The following is a 16,064-nucleotide window of genomic DNA, read 5'->3' on the forward strand; positions in this document are numbered from 1 at the left end:
AAGTCTCTTGAAATGCCCCTGTGATGCTGCTTGTTAGTTTAGCTATGCATAAACTATGTCATACATTAATCATGGTAAGTTCAAGGTGCTAAATCTAAAGGTGTGTTCCATTTGTAGTCATAACTCGGAAAGTCAGAGGTGGCGCCACCTGGAACAACCTCACCTACCCACACATCTAACACAAAAAAACCTCGCTTGCTAAAATGTCCACGCAGTACGTTAACTTTTGATTAAAGCTGCATTTAGTGAAGAGGGCCTAAAGCGTAGCCATGAAAAGTGTATGATGAAGTTTATGGCGGTTCCGTTGCAATAAACAGAAATACTGTTGTTTATGCAGCACATTAGCCCTTAATCCAACATAATATATCTGGCATTTATCGAATTTTACGTCGTTGAATGTTTAGTTGCACATCATGAGTCTGCGATGACTGCAGTGACGTGAGAGGTTAAAATCATGCCCGTAAATCACATTTATCCATTTCACTTTCATGTGTTATTCTGATATGCAAATAATTTCCACCTTTTTCACCCGCTGAATTATTCAAAGGACCAAAAATCGTTAGTGGCCTGAAGGAACATTTCCTGCAGCACTTCACTTCTCGGCTCTGTAGACAAAATTGTGATTTAATTCATTCTGTGTTCATCTCGAAGTCTCTGTGTAGACAGTCGGAGCTGAAAATGATGTCGAAAAGTCTTCATTCGCTGCTTCACTGTCCAACCAAACCACTGTAATCACACCATCTGTAAATAATCTATCATTTCTCTTAAAGCAGCAGAGACTGAGAGGGAGGGAAAAAAAACGGTTCCTTTTTAAATTTTAAGACGTTTTATCCTGGATTTTATTACTAATAATTATAATTTACAACGTATTAATGTTGAAATATTTATATTCCTGATAGTCATGAGTGTGTGTGTGAGAATATGAGTCATCATACACATAAAATGTGTGTGTGTGTGTGTGTGTGTGTGTGAATTCACAAAAAGTGTAAATAATGATGATGTGGGTCATGATTATGACATGAAACGTGACGCATGAATCAAACATAGACCATGTTTACAACATATCTGAAGCTGGACTGTAAATAGTCAACTGTATTATTACAATTATCATTATTTATTATTACTGCATTTTGAATAAGCCAACTGCTGCGACAGACCGCCCCCTGCTGCTCAACAGTGGCAACAACAGCTCCCTATCCTCTTGTTCCTTACTAACAAAAAATAGCCATCATAACATTCAAATATTTAGTCAAAAATATAGCATTTGTTGTATAGGTTTATGTTAAATAAAATCAACATAGTATCTTATCACACATTTTTCTGTGAAATTCAAAACTAATTGTAATTATACCACTGAACATAAATACAACAGAAAATTAAAATTTTCTTTTCTTTCCTTTTCTTTTTTTTTTACAGGAATTAATGATATCTATTTTTCAATACAACAATCACCTATTTTAAAAATAATTTAGATATTAGTAAACTTCGAGAGAGGTAAATCTGTAAATCTTGGTTTTACAGATGGTTTCTTCTATTTAATAAAAGTACTAAAGAATAATAAATTAGCCTTTTTCAGGAGATGATGAATGGGATTATATTTATTTAAATATGTATCATAGTTTATCATAGTTTACCAGAATGTTAATTCCATTATTATGTCATTATGAATACGCAACAGGCCTCGTTAGCTTTTAGCATCTGGTGCTACATTCTTGTTAAGTGGGATTGTTGTGTATCCTAAATGGTTATTCATTTTTCTGTTTTTTTAGCCTTTGTGCGTATTTTAGCTCATTGTTTTTGCGAGATACACTAGAAAATTACAATGAATGCAACTTTTCCATAAGTAAACACCGTTCTGCTACTGTTAGCCAGTTAGCAAATAGCTAAAGAGTCAAGTTTATGGTCCCTCAGGACCAAAAACGGAGTTAAAGTTAGAGTAAACTGACAAAAATTAGACAACCCGTATATAATAATGACGCCACTTATCGGCTTGGTGTATTTTTGGTCAAAAACATAAAACAGTTTTATGACTGACCTTTTGCCGAAGGGACTTTTTTTGTTGTGCCATCCCGAGGGCTACACTTAGATCATTTGAGGGCTTTCTGGTTGTTCAGCGAGTATTATTGGATGTTCTCAGCACTGCCCTCTGACTGTCCTCCCACCAGAGGAGAAACAGGCCTCGTGGCCATAAATAGATTTACAGACCTATAAGCAAAAAGAAATCCATAAGTCTGGATCGTTTTGCTTCTACGTGTCTGCAGACTGTGTTGATATCAAACTGGTATGTAGAGAATCTTACAGTTGCAGCAGAGGTTTAATTAAGAAAATAAGTGTTTACCAAGTCAAATCGTATTCGTTTTCCTCTCTGAAAGCTATAGAAACACAAAATTTACACCGTTGTCACTCCTGTGATATTATATAGCATGTCCCTTTACCTTTACCTCCCATGAATGTGACATATTTTACTAATTTAACTTGGTGCTGAAAAAAGGAATGCATGTCATTATAATTTGTGTAAAAAACAAAACAGCAGAAGAAGAAATCACACTTACTTCAAAAGTATGTAAATGTATTTAATTACATATTAATTTTACTTTTTATACAATGTCGTCTTAGTTATTTCAGAACAGCAAAAGGTTCTAAATACCACATATTTAGAAAATAAAATTGGTTTGACCACATATTAATGTGTGGTGTGCTGCGGATGAGCCTCAGAATCTCCTCACATTCTTCTTCTTTCTTTTTTTAAATGTATAACAACAACAAAGCTGCTTCACGGAGACGGAGTGAGGATTTGTGACCTCAGTCAGCCGCTCAACACTGTCGGATCACAGGTCTTGGTTTTGTTGTCAACGCCATACATACAACAACAACAACAACAACAACAACAAAAGGTTTCTGTGGAGATTTTAATGTTTACAACGAAGACACAGCTTCAGGAAACTGTGTAAACAAAGGTTATTTAAGAAAAACTGCTTTGTGTGTGTGTGTGTCTCTTCATGAAAATGTCTGCCAGGACTTGTGTGTACATTTCTTTAAGAAAAGAAAAAAAAAATACCTCCATCCGTCTTGCTATGATCCTCTCTCTCTCTGTAAATGTTTTGTACGACTACATGGTTTGTATATGAGAAATGCATTGTATCTACTTTTCAAAAGCAGCAGAAACGCAAAATGTCTTCTTTTTTGTGGTCATTTATAAAAAGACAAAATAAATAAATTGTGATGGAATATGATTCAACAAAGTCTCCAGGTTTCATGTGTGCTGCCGCAGTGGACGCCCGGGGACCCCAATGTGCAGATCAATATACTGACTCTGCAGTCTGTCACCCGCTAACACCGCGTCATATTTCACTGTGGTCAGGAAATCAGCTTGATCGTTCATTTCCTCTTCAAATCTGTCCTGCAGTGAGCTGTAAGGTCCTTCCTCTGGTGTCCTAGTGTTTATCCATCACTGTCGCAAACATAAAACCACCGCAAACCTGAAGGCAAATGTCTGGTTTCAGATTGGATTTAAAAACTATAAAGTCATATCCAAGCATAATTGGCACCAAGTATAAATGCATCAGTGACACATTTACTTAGAAATAGAATTTAGATCTTGTGAATCAGATTTAAAGTTTTGGGAAATCAGTCAACATGAATATTTACCTATTTCCTCCTGCCTTTGATTTTTTGGATCTCCTTGGAGCTCAGGACCAACATGCCATTCTTGAAGCGCCCCACCTGACCCGAGGGGCCTGCGCCAGAACCTGACGACACCTTCTTCTTGTCTCTGGTGGAAACAGAAGCACAGGGAGAAATGGGTTTCAGCCGTCGAGACACAGAAAAAGAGACTGTATGAAAATGAATCGACTGGGAATCGTTGAGGATGTGCAGATGAAACACTAACAGAAACTTAAATAATGATAATCATCTGATATTTTTTGATACTAAGGAATATTTGAAGTCCACTCACTTTTGATTATTTGGCTTCTTCTTCTTTTTCTTCAACTCCTACAGGGCGGGTGGAAAAAAACATACATTTATCAAAATGGTTTTGACATTATAGTTCCTATAACCTGTTAACTAATGAGCTAACATTCTCACCGGGTCAACCTCCTCCTTTACTTTCTGCTTCTTTTCTTTGATCTGCTGCTGCAGCATCTTGTAGTTGACGTATTCCTTCTTGGGAGGCTGAATAACAAGACAATAATCCATAAAAAAATCAATGAAACCAATGGACTTCGAGTGGTAGAATTACAGCCATGAGTTTTTCTTACTCTGGCTCCCAGCATGATCGCTCTGTCCTGCTCGAAGACTCGCTGCTGCTCCTTCTTGTAGCCTGTGATTCCAAACCGATGGACTTCCAGACGAGCCTGATGCAGACACACACAAACAATCAGTGTACAAGTGGAAAAAAACGGTTGTACAGCCTCTTTACAGTTGTTTTAATAGATAAAAAAACAGACTGAATGGATTGCAATCTGTTAAAATCAAGGGATTTTAAAGGTTACATCTTATTTTCAGTCACAGAGTAGGAGATACAATCACTTTTTGTAAAGTGTGATGGGTTGCATTGGCCCTTGACAGATATTTTAACAGGTAAAGTGGGCTATAATTATTGAGAAACACTCCATGGTGACATCATATAGAAAGATAATAAAACAAAACAATTTTACACAGCAAGACTGAAGGATTACCATCAAACCCATGTTCAACAATAAACCCGTAAAATCGAATGAGCTTATACACATCATAAATATGAATGTTGTACTTAAAAATTACCTTTTCCAAACTGATTCCCTCCAGCTGATCGCTATTCTTCATCGTTTCTGTAGTCTGAGCGGCCTTGAAGTGAAGACAGCACAAGGAACCAAACAAAACAAAACAAAAAGAAAAAGATAAATGAATGAGTGGTTTTAGGTTCAGAAAATTCAAATTTGACATTTCAAGTCTGCAAATAAACTGATATATTTGAGATTGTCCTTCGGCTGAGTATCATCACAATTTGCAGATGTGGTAACTCTACACTGATGCGCATGACATGGCAACAACCAAGTACACATTTTAACATTGAAAGTGTAAATAACAACAATAATAATAATAATAATGATAACAATGATAAAAAAGTAACAAATGTGTGCAGCAAGACAGAGCAAAACATGTAATAATAAAGGAGTATTATCTAATATATGTACTACGAGTGTGGCAACTGATTCCTCAGACTTTGCTCATCTAAGCCTGAGTACCACTAACTTACGGGTATCGTGTTGGCAACTGGAGTCCGCTTGGCTTTCAGTATCTTTCTGGGATCCTGAAATGTCACTACTTCCACCTGATTCACCTGCTGGGTGGTTGAACCTGAGTGAGAAATTAAAGTAATTAAAGGACAGCGGAGGATGGGAGGCTTAAATATGTGTCATAATATCACAGTAACCTTGGTTACAATTCCGAAAAGCAAAACTGTTTAGTGGGGAGTACAAACGTGTGCATTGTTACAATGCAGCCTACCTGTTTGCTCAGTCTTTGGATGTTGATGCTGTTCAGTGCCTGTAGATTCTTCTCTCTGGTCATCAGTGTCATTGCAAATATCCTTAACCGTACTAAACTCTTCCTCCTCTTCCTCTTGATGTTTTCGTTTTCTCCTCTTCTGTGACTTGAGCTTCTTAAACTTTGATGCTGGTCCATTATCTGCACCAAAAGTCAACAACAGCAGCATTAAAATAAATCTCCAGACCCCAAAGAAGTGGCGTGACAAATTTCAGACAAGTTTGCCTCTGTACTATACACATAATTTAGCACATACATTCTAAGCAATTCAACACATTCAGAAAACACTTTTATTAGGGACACCTACATCATAATATACTTGTGTTACACAACTTAGTAATAAAGTCATACCAAAGCAGTTTGTTCACTTGTGCATGAATTTGTAGAAAAGCCCTTAGAGTTCTCCTGAACTGGACCATGTATCGTATCGTGGAGTACCCTGTGATTCCCACTTCTAGTAAACTAATAATGTGAATAATATATAACAGTTTAGCCATTTATCTGAGCTAAACACAAGTTAGGAAACACAATAAATATACTATTAATGTTACACAGTTCAGGCAGTGGTGTTGAATTCAACTAGAAAGAAGGAGCAGCAGCTAGCATGCTAGCCACCGAGCTAACACACACTACACTCACCATATTCGTAAAACGTGTCCAGCAATTGTTCAATAAACAACGAATCTTCGTCCTTCGCACCGTTTACCTTTGAGCTCATTTCAAGCTAAATATAAAGAGCAACTTCACGACAAAAAAAAAGTAAATACCGCAGCTAAAAAACTACATTCAATGCGGTCTCTAACAGCGGGATGAATGACAACAAACCGCGGAAGCACATGGGAGGCAGGGTCCAGGGTTGAGCCTTCGTGGCCACCGTAGATACAAAATAGGGCTACGGAAATGCCATTGAGATGGCACCACCCATGACTTTACACGCCCATGTAAACTTCTGCTGCTTCAGGATATCAACCAAGAAGTGTTATATATCTGTGTGCAGCGTAGGTTTAACTTCACCGGATGCAGCGTGTACATGTGCGCATATAAAGAGTGACAAACTATGGCGTCAAAGCCTGTTTACTCGGTATGTATGCTCTAATTTTGCTAGTTGACTAAGCTAACTTAGCCCTGCGCTCCTCTTCCCACCATTTGACATTTCATTCAAACAGGTGTAGCCTACTACACGTTCATGCAGGTGTTACAACAAGGAACCGGAAGGTCACACGTTGTTTTTACACCAGCATAATCTCAACTTTTCAGCATTAGACATACACTGTAGAATATATTTCATCCAGTTTCAGTATTTTAAGATTATAGTGGTTGTATGCGTTTTAATAACGCAGCGTTGGGCTGAATGATGAGTACCCATTTTCATGACATTTATATACATATCTAATTGCGATTATTTTTGACTGAAATTGCGTCATGGAATTCGCAATATGAGGGGGTGTTTACATTATTCCCATTTTCATTTGAATAACATTTAAAATGTTAGAAACAGATGCTTTCCTCAGTCTGCAGAATATGTGATCAAAACTGGTAATTTGACACACATGTTGGCTTTAAGAAATGCAATTTTCCAGTACATTTTGGTAATATTACAATTGCACTGTAATACAATTGTAATATTATGATTTGCACTGCACGTTTAAGTCAGTTTGCAGTGTAATATTCTTTGCTCACATTTAAAATGTACACAACGGTAACACATGATATACCATCAAATTATTATCTACTGTAATACAATTGTGAAAAGCACTGTGAAAAGTGAACGAAATATAAGAGTTTTTATTGTATTGCAGCCTTTGAAATGTGTTCATTGTGTTGTTTTAAATTTCATCTTGCTGTAACGTGGTTTTACACAGCTGCACAGAAATCCCATGCTGAAGAAAAGAGATGACTTTGAGGACGTCTTGGAGGAGAGGAGGAGCTCCAGCGACCTGCGATACGCTCTCAGGTGTTACACACCTGTCCTGTACAAAGGAATGACTCCAAGCAAAGCCAGCATGCTGAAGAGCATGGTGCTCCAGTCCGATCAGCTGCACTTTGTCATGAAACAGGTAGAACGTCCATCACTGGCATCTGTACCTCATAAAGTGTCCGCTGTGGTCTTCTGCTGCTATGTCATTCGATTAATAGCAGAAACTATTATACACTGAAGAAAGGATTATTTTTTGAATTGTCAAGGTTTCCACGGAGACGGGCAAGGCTGTCGATGACATCCAGGAGGAGGCGTCGGCCATCTTGGAGGAGATGGCTCATCGCCTGCAGCTCAGCACCATTCGCTTCTTCGCCTATACACTCACCAAAGTCTTCAAAAACCTGTTCAGGAGCATCTGTGTTAATGAAGAGGGAATCCAGAGAGTGAGTGCCCTCCACACACACACACACACACAATCGCAACACAAATGGCAAACTTGAACTTGCGTTGTTGTTGTTAGCTCCAACAGGCCATTCAGGAGCACCCGGTAGTCCTGCTACCCAGTCACCGTAGTTACATGGACTTCCTGCTGATGTCATACATCCTGTACACATACGACCTGGCTCTTCCTGTCATTGCTGCTGGCATGGGTAAACATTGTACACAACAGTGTTAATGAGAAGTTTGGGGGTTTTTTTTAACTCGGGGAGGTGTGTACATGCTGAGGTTGAAAATAGGAGTCACATTGTGTTTATCCGCACAGATTTATATTCACTCAGAGAGTATAGACCTCTACTTAAAACACTTTATCACCTGTGTTTTACATAGTGTTACCTGGGATTTTTTACATTTTGAAACACTGGATCCAGAAAAACCTGTATATGGATCTGTGTAGGACTTAAACCTGCTCATATCTATTACCATCTTGCATAATCAAGACAAATTTCATCCTGATCTGCCAAGATGTTTTGTAGATATACGAGTCTGAACTTGTTAAAAGACTTTCCATGTCAAATGTAACTTGCCACCAAATTCATGATTCAGATCTTAGTCTGATGGTAGCGTGTCTGATCCTGCATACACATATCAAAAGTTAGTTTATTTTTGTTTACAATTTTGTTCAAATCTAATGAGTTTTGTCATCGATATCATTATTATTATTTATTTACAATTTTTACAATGCTGTACTATTCGTAGGTTGAGTAAAAGTGATCGTTTCCCTGCAGATTTCATGGGAATGAAGGTTGTTGGGGAGATGCTGCGGATGTCTGGGGCCTTCTTCATTCGACGCTCGTTTGGTGGAGACAAGCTGTACTGGGCCGTCTTCTCAGAATACGTCAAGACCATTCTTAAGGTCAGAAAAAAGCTCCCCATAACCCTCAATATATTACACAAAACTCATCAATATCTGGAGGAACATAATTAATACAGGTTTTTCTTTACTTCTTATATTCCAGAACGGATTTGCCCCCCTTGAATTTTTCTTAGAAGGGACCAGAAGCCGAACAGCCAAGTCTTTGACTCCAAAGTTAGGTAAGAGTTAGTAAGAGGTTCTGGTTCAAAAGACATTATAAGTCAATGACGGGATTGTGGAGACTGAGTAAATTAATATTTGTTATTCTGTCCTCCTGCAGGTCTGCTGAATATAGTGATGGATCCCTTCTTTAAAGGGGAAGTGTTTGACGTTAACTTGGTCCCGGTCAGCATCAGCTATGAGAGGATCTTGGAGGAGTCGCTTTATGCCAGAGAGCTGCTGGGTGTGCCCAAACCCAAAGAGTCCACCTCAGTGAGTCACCAAAACAACGAGCATGAATGGAAAATCGGAGCAAAAAGTGGTGAAATGAAAGTAGTATTTTGTTGCCTGTAAGTAACATGCCTATTGCATTTGTGTCCTCTCTCTATCACAGGGTCTTTTTAAAGCCAGAAAGGTCCTCAGTGAAGACTACGGCAGCATCCATATTTACTTTGGTCAACCGGTGTCTGTCAGAAGTTTATCTCAGGGTAAAATCGACCGTTGCCAGTTCAACCTCATTCCAAGGTGAGATTTAACAGATTTCAACCAGATACTAAAACTATGTCACACACCGTCTGTTCTTACTAAACTAAAAGTGTATGAACTTGTTTTTCTTATTATTTGGGCAACTGTAGAAATGAAAGAATTTTAAAGATTTTTTTTTAAAGAATTAAAGCTTAAAGAATATATATAAAAAAACACATTTTTGTTTATAAATGTTTTTTACAATTATCGATACATACTTGCCAATAAACTCTCTACATTGAATATGCTATTGAAGTGCTTCAGTAGTAAAGCTGTCAAATGTTTATTATTGGCAAAATTGAGTCAGGAGGAAGAATTGGAGCTTAATTAATTCGAAATATATTGTTTTGGCTGCTGTTTATAAAGTGAATTACTTCAGTCTTTGACATTACTTTGTGATTTAATTGTGGGGTGCTATGATGAATTGATCATCATCCAACCAAGCTCTCGGATTATTCAGCTTCCTAAATATGAATATTTTCTGGTTTCTCATTAAAAATGAATCATAATAATGATTAAAAAAAACCCAGAATCAATTAATCAAAAAAAACATTGTTATTTCCATCACTAATTTAATTTATTAACTTGTAAAGAGTTCTGTTCTTTGGATTTCATTATTAAAAAGCAGCTGTTATTTTTTAAATAAGTATAGATTTGGGAACTGTGAACTTCCCATTTTTCAGACACATCCCCAAGAAACCCACTGAGGAGATCCAAGGTTTTGTCAACGACTCGGCCTACAGGCTGGTCCGAGCCCAGGAGGAGAACATGGTCCTGAAGCCGTGGGTTCTCCTGGCCTCGCTGCTGCTCCAGAACCACCACCAGAGCCAAGCGTCCGGGCAGAGACCGGGTCTCACGCGGGACGAGCTGACTCAACAAGCAGCGTGGCTCAGGGATCTGTCTCGACAGTACGGAGCCTTCCTCCACTGGCCTGGTACAGTATGACCCTGACAAAACCTCCCCCTCACCACAGTCAGACTGAACACTCTGTGTAGTCGAACAAAAGACCCCTGTTTCGAAATTAAACGTGTTGTTTCAGGACACTGATGTGGCTGCTAATCTTTATTTTGTCTTGAAAGTATCTCATGACCGTTTCAAACACAAATACAACATGGATAAATACAGAGGATGTAAAACATGTATTTCTGTTCCTGTTTAGTCTCTTATTAAAAGAAAGAATCAAAAGAATGAGAATACGTAGATGTTTAAACACAATAAAGACATTTGTTAACAGTTTCTTTAAAAGCTCTGATAAATAAAGCTATGACACAAGTATATTATTGTTTAACATACAGCTGACACTTTTCTGTGTGCGATACACCCAGGAAAAGGTTCTGTGTCCTTGAACTTCACCTCCTTCTTCTTTCTTCTCCACCTCTCTCTGTTCGGACTCTTCTTTCCTTCTTCTTTCAGACCACGCGTCTCCATCCGAGGTCGTCTCCTCCAGCCTCTCCCTCCACCGAGGTCTGGTGAAGATGTCGGAGGGAAGAATCCAGCTGGCAGTAGAACAAGGTTTGTGTTTACTAGCCTGTGTTTCTCTAAAAAAAAAATATTATCCTTCAAAATTTTGTTATAATCCAACAAAGTTGAGCGACATGGCACATTACTTTTTTTTTTTACTTGTTTTTACTCGAGATCATAGACAGGAATGAAGAGTAATTGTCACAGGAAAGTTTTCTCCAACAGCAACAAGGTTTAGAAATGGCAAAAACCTCAAATTAAATTGAAAGCAAACTCCTAAATGTACCTTCAGCTGAAAATAATAGTTATATAGTAGAAATAGTTACTGAGCGATTCATAGATAAGGCTGTAAAATTAAGACAGTGGCAGTATTTTATGATTTTTATAATGATGATAAGTTCTATATTAGCATGGATATTAACTTTGACCACTCAAACTTTTGTTGTCACTCCATTTGTGAGACATCTAAGGTGTATTTCGATGATTAACAAACAAATGTGAAGTCACCACAGCAGCAACTGTTACTGAACGTTTATGTCTTGAAGCAGGAGGACAGGTGAACCCCGGGGAGCCTCGCACAGCTGTTACCCCAGAAGAGGAGCTCCTGAACCGGGCAGTCGTCATCCTCTCCTGCGCCTCCTACAGGAACCAAGCACTGCACGTCTTCCTCCGGCCGGCACTGCTGGCCTCAGCCCTGCACGCTGCCTCCTCCAACCACAAACGTAAGATTTGGCTTGCAGACACTCGTCCATGTACACCTCTTCAAACATGAAATAAGTACAATAAATATTAAATATATCTCCAGAGGAAGTCTTCAACAGCTTCAGCTTCCTCCGAAACATGTTCTCCAACGAGTTCATCCTCTGTCCCGGAGCCACAGTGCAGGTGAGGAGCATCGTTTCTACCCTTTAATGTTCCTTCAATGTGATTGTGAATGTCTCATGTGTCGTCATGTGTCCTGCAGGACTTTGAGGAGGCCTGTTTCCTGCTGATGAAGACCGGAGAGCTGCAGGTCACAGAGCACGAGGTTCTGGTGACAGAAAGAGGACAGAGAACTCTGGGTTTCCTCACCAATATGCTCGACCCCTTCTTACAAGGATACCAGGTGATTGAAACAAACACACAGTGTTATTATGCTCATTAAATCCTGTATTCTTTTTTGCTTGTGCCAACTGCTGATTCCCACTAGAGGGCGCTGTGAACTCAGCATTAACTTTACAGCTGCGTGTGTGTTAGGTGGTGTGCAGGTTCCTGTGTGAGGAGGCGAGCGAGGCGTTGACAGAGAAGCAGTTTATTCCTGACGTGCGGAAGTTCATCATCAAACATCTTCTCGCAGGTTTGCTCTGCTTCTTCGTGTTTTACCGTGACTCCACTGCAGCTTTAAGACGAGATAAACACACGTACTGTGTTTGTGGTTTTATCAAGGTCGACTCAGATACTCTGAGGTGTTGTCGTCTGACCTCCAGAAGAACGCTCTGGCTGCTCTGCTAAGACTTGGAGCTGTGCAGAAAATGAAAGGGTACGTTTGGTTTCGATCTCCCTCGTTTCGCTGATCAAACACGGCGGCACTCCAGTGATATTTATGCAGCAAAAAACATGATGTAGTGACTCGGACTTTGGAAGGATTTTGTACGTGACGTTGTTTTTTGAAATACTAAAGCTGCTGTCAGTGTTTGCTCAGCTCAGAGAGTTCGGACAGTGAATTTAGGAGAATCCCACAAAGCGTGGCTACTTCCTGTTGCCGCTATTGTTTTTACGTCAGTTGTGTTTGCTTCCTGTCCTAAAACAAGAGAAGAGAAGAAATCCCAACCTTAATATATATTTATTTTACAAGAGTAACTACCAGAATTAGCTGCACTTTATGTGAAACTAATCACATGTCTAGTTATGAATTTCCAACTCGTTCATGAGGTGATGTTTGGAGGCGGGGAATGCTAACAACCCAAAAATAGACAGGAAGTTAGCCAAATGTTAGCAAAACATTACTGATTGCAGGTTTAACTAACAACTAAACAACTATGGTCATTTTCCTGCAAATAAAAAAGAAATACAACATTTGAAAGTAACTGGGAATTATCGGATATTGGTTTTGAGTGCTTGACACTATCTGCAGCTTACGTTACACTGCCCCCATGTGGTAAATCGATGAACTGAACAGACACACATGAGATGCAGTATATTAGAAAGATGAAAATGATTTTTTATGGTCATTCTGCACTAAATTGTTGATTCTATTAGTATGGTCTTAGATAATGAATATAAACTATTTCCTCCAATACTGAACAGACATTAAGTCTTGAAATTTGAGCAGTTTTTCTTAATTTTTATATAATACTTGGGGCTGAAAGTAAAGGTGCACTTTGTTGTTTTCAACCTCAGAGCGCAGCAGGGAACTTTAAAAGTCAACAAGGTGATGGTGAACTCGTTGGAGGACACTTTAGGTAAGAAAAGAGCTCCATGAACGCACACAGGAGAATAACTTTGCAGGGTTTTGGTTTTTTTTAAGATCATCCCTCATTTGTCTGATCGTCCAGGTGGAAAACTTCCAACTCAGAAAGCCGCCGTCGCTCGCCTTTGATTCCAAAGGAGACTCAGAAGGTCAAATCCTCTTGTCGATGACGTCTCGGCTCATGACGTCTCGGCTCATAAGCGGCGCGCTGCGGTACAAGGAGGCGCCGCTTTTCACAAAGAAAGTCTAGCCCAACTGCTTTTCTATGAGAGGTGAACAAAAGCCATCTGGAGACAGCTCGACGTCGTCTTTTTTATTTTCTTCCTCCTTTAATTTCTCAAATCACCTCCTCACCTCTCTTTTCAGAATGCCTTATTTTTCCCCCTCCCTGAGACTCTTCTATTGAAATGTCTTTTATACACGTACATAAAACCAGATGATGAGTAAGGCCTTTGAGGTTGTATTGCTTTTAGTTTTTTTTGTTTTTTTTGAGTAACTAACCAGCCTTTGCATTTGTGCGAGGAAAAAAAGAAAGTGCCATCTCCACTCAGGATCGTGGCCATTTTCCATTAATGCATTTGGTACAGAATTTATCCTCTTATAATCAGTGTGGCTTTGTGGGTTTTCTTGTCCTCTCTCATCCTTTAACCCCACCCCCCCAACTGTTTTATTTTTTTTAAGCACTTTATTGAGTTTAAATGCAATGTGGTGTGGACCTTTTATGTGATTAGTATTTTGGCACAGTTTCCTCTTTTATTCCGTCTTCTTCTTAATATAGTTTGATCAAAGGTGTTAAAATGGAAGAAGATAAACTTGATATCTCTGTCGCGGGCCTTTTGCCAAAACTACGGGCGACACAGACGGAGCTTTAGGTTTGTTTCTGTTTACAATTCTTGATATTTCTTGCCAGATTTATGTCAAACTCCAGATGAAATTGCAGTGTGCTGTGTTTCCATGATGGTGCGGTTCAGTTTGGTACAGTTTGGAATGGTAAAGTCCTGGCGTCAGGCTTGCGTGATCAGCACCTTTACCAGTACCAGTAACCTCGACTTCGATGGGATAGTTGCACCGATTGGGACCATCCAGGTCTAGCTCCGCCCTGACCGTACCATTTTACTCTGGTATGTCAAGGGGTAGGGTGCCAAAGAATGGAACAGGTTGGGGCTGCTTATTTTTAATGGAACCCCCAAAAAATACGTACCCTACTGTACCAAACCAAACCGTATTGGAAAACACGGCTTTAGTTACACTGAAGCACTACCAGCTACACCAAAGGAATATGCTTCTGTTGAATCAACGTTACTCATAATTAGCTTATTTTCATAATCGATTGAGCTGTCGATTATGTCTGAAAATGTTAATCGGTGTTTCCAAATGATGATGTTCTCAAAATGTGTTGGTTTTGTCCACAGCGATTCGTTTGAATGATTTCTTTGTTATACGGAAGAGCAAAGAAACCAGAAAATATTCACATTTAAGAGAACTTTAAGAAAAACACTAAAACCAATTCATTGCTCATCAGATTAGTTTCGTACTCGATTAATAATCGAGTAATCGTAAGTTACCAGTTTTCTCGAACCACTGAAGTTGCTTCATAGTTACTGAGTTCCTGTTTAAAGCCACACAATAAAACTGAAACGTCGCTTAATACCGAAACCTTTTATTTATGCTCAAAGAAGCAAAATGGGCTTCATGTAATTTGTTACAAGGGAAGGAAGTAAATAAGGGAGGAAGGCGAGACAGAATAAATGAAGACAGGAGCAGTAACTGCGGAGCGGAGACTCGGAGGAACAATAATGATCATAAAATGTCACCGAAGCAGAAAACGATAACACGTCGGGACGTAATGTACAATGAATTTGACAACTACTGAGACAATGTGTCTCTTTCCCGACTCAGGAATAAACAGCATTAAGACATTTGCAATTTTTAGTCAAAATGTTCAAAGTAAAACTTAAATAAAAAACTTATATTGAAGCTATTTATTTGGTTTGTAAGCAGTGCAGTACATGTTACTTTGAAAGTGGCTCATATGACTGTTCATAAACGGGTAAAAGTCAGAGGCGTTTGTTAACTAGAAACAAAAAGGTTGGATTTTGGTCTGTACTGAAATAAATTGTTACGTCTGAATGTTGTGAGGTACGCCTTGCCGATGCGTGTATTTATTTTAAATTTCACTGGAAAAAAGTGATGTGGCAGCAAATGCTGTGACGGTAGTTTTGAGACGCTAACATCAACCAGAATAAAGCCAGTGGGTGGCAGCAGAGGTCAGATGATGCACCGTTTATCATGGCAAACACATCCAAGCAACTGTGCGAGTACATTTTGTTAAAGATCAACGCGTAAATCGCAATAATCATATTGTGGATCCTGTATCGTGATACGTATCGTATCCCGATTTTCTCAAATGTCGTTTTGTCCACAACGAGTTCTTTCAAAGAAAGCAGAAAATATTCACATGCCAAAACAAAACAGAATTATACAGGATTATAAACACAAGCCTCTAAGAAATCTGCCAACGAAATAAGCCACATTTCATAAATGCAGCCTTTTGAAATTTGTCTCTACATAAAGCAGTTGCACGAAAAAGTTTATTTTTCACTACCGGACTGTTCTAATTAAAAAAGAGTAGAGCATCTGAGGGACTGCGTTTTATTCCTTTCACACAC

The 16,064-nt window shown here is 38.9% G+C and overlaps 2 protein-coding genes across 3 annotated transcripts; one reads left to right on the forward strand and one right to left on the reverse strand.

The window, feature by feature from the left end:
- Nucleotides 1-2,559: 2,559 nt before the first annotated feature.
- Nucleotides 2,560-6,389, reverse strand: lg17h1orf131 (linkage group 17 C1orf131 homolog). The gene is made up of 9 exons (XM_044049154.1): nt 6,169-6,389; nt 5,491-5,670; nt 5,240-5,340; nt 4,765-4,827; nt 4,260-4,355; nt 4,087-4,173; nt 3,956-3,993; nt 3,649-3,772; nt 2,560-3,479 (listed from the first exon to the last, which is right to left on the reverse strand). Exons 1-8 carry the CDS (start codon nt 6,245-6,247, stop codon nt 3,649-3,651), a joined length of 768 nt encoding a protein of 255 aa, XP_043905089.1. The 5' UTR covers nt 6,248-6,389; the 3' UTR covers nt 2,560-3,479.
- A 44-nt stretch (nt 6,390-6,433) lies between these two features.
- Nucleotides 6,434-14,759, forward strand: gnpat (glyceronephosphate O-acyltransferase). Of its 2 annotated transcripts, none has more exons than XM_044049151.1 (17): nt 6,434-6,610; nt 7,392-7,586; nt 7,714-7,890; nt 7,968-8,097; nt 8,674-8,801; nt 8,905-8,980; nt 9,082-9,233; nt 9,355-9,485; nt 10,169-10,419; nt 10,899-10,997; nt 11,492-11,668; nt 11,752-11,831; nt 11,911-12,051; nt 12,183-12,282; nt 12,372-12,465; nt 13,326-13,387; nt 13,481-14,759. In XM_044049151.1, exons 1-17 carry the CDS (start codon nt 6,587-6,589, stop codon nt 13,522-13,524), a joined length of 2,061 nt encoding a protein of 686 aa, XP_043905086.1. In that variant the 5' UTR covers nt 6,434-6,586; the 3' UTR covers nt 13,525-14,759. The 2 variants fall into 2 exon arrangements, with proteins under 2 accessions (XP_043905086.1, XP_043905087.1); XM_044049152.1 differs by having other exon boundaries at nt 11,495-11,668.
- The last annotated feature ends 1,305 nt before the right edge of the window (nt 14,760-16,064 follow it).

This window comes from Solea senegalensis, linkage group LG17, assembly GCF_019176455.1.
Source record: "Solea senegalensis isolate Sse05_10M linkage group LG17, IFAPA_SoseM_1, whole genome shotgun sequence".
In the NCBI taxonomy this organism is placed as follows: domain Eukaryota; kingdom Metazoa; phylum Chordata; class Actinopteri; order Pleuronectiformes; family Soleidae; genus Solea; species Solea senegalensis.

Bases quoted from the DNA above. Each gene is read 5' to 3' on its own strand.
- lg17h1orf131 (XM_044049154.1), bottom strand. From the start codon at position 6,247: ATGAGCTCAAAGGTAAACGGTGCGAAGGACGAAGATTCGTTGTTTATT. The intron at 4,174-4,259 runs GTAAGAAAAACT...CTTGTTATTCAG, and splicing joins CGATCATGCTGGGAGCCAGA to CCTCCCAAGAAGGAATACGT. The intron at 3,773-3,955 runs GTGAGTGGACTT...TGTTTCCACCAG, and splicing joins AAGAAGCCAAATAATCAAAA to AGACAAGAAGAAGGTGTCGT.
- gnpat (XM_044049151.1), top strand. From the start codon at position 6,587: ATGGCGTCAAAGCCTGTTTACTCG. The intron at 7,891-7,967 runs GTGAGTGCCCTC...TGTTGTTGTTAG, and splicing joins ATGAAGAGGGAATCCAGAGA to CTCCAACAGGCCATTCAGGA. The intron at 10,998-11,491 runs GTTTGTGTTTAC...TATGTCTTGAAG, and splicing joins CCAGCTGGCAGTAGAACAAG to CAGGAGGACAGGTGAACCCC.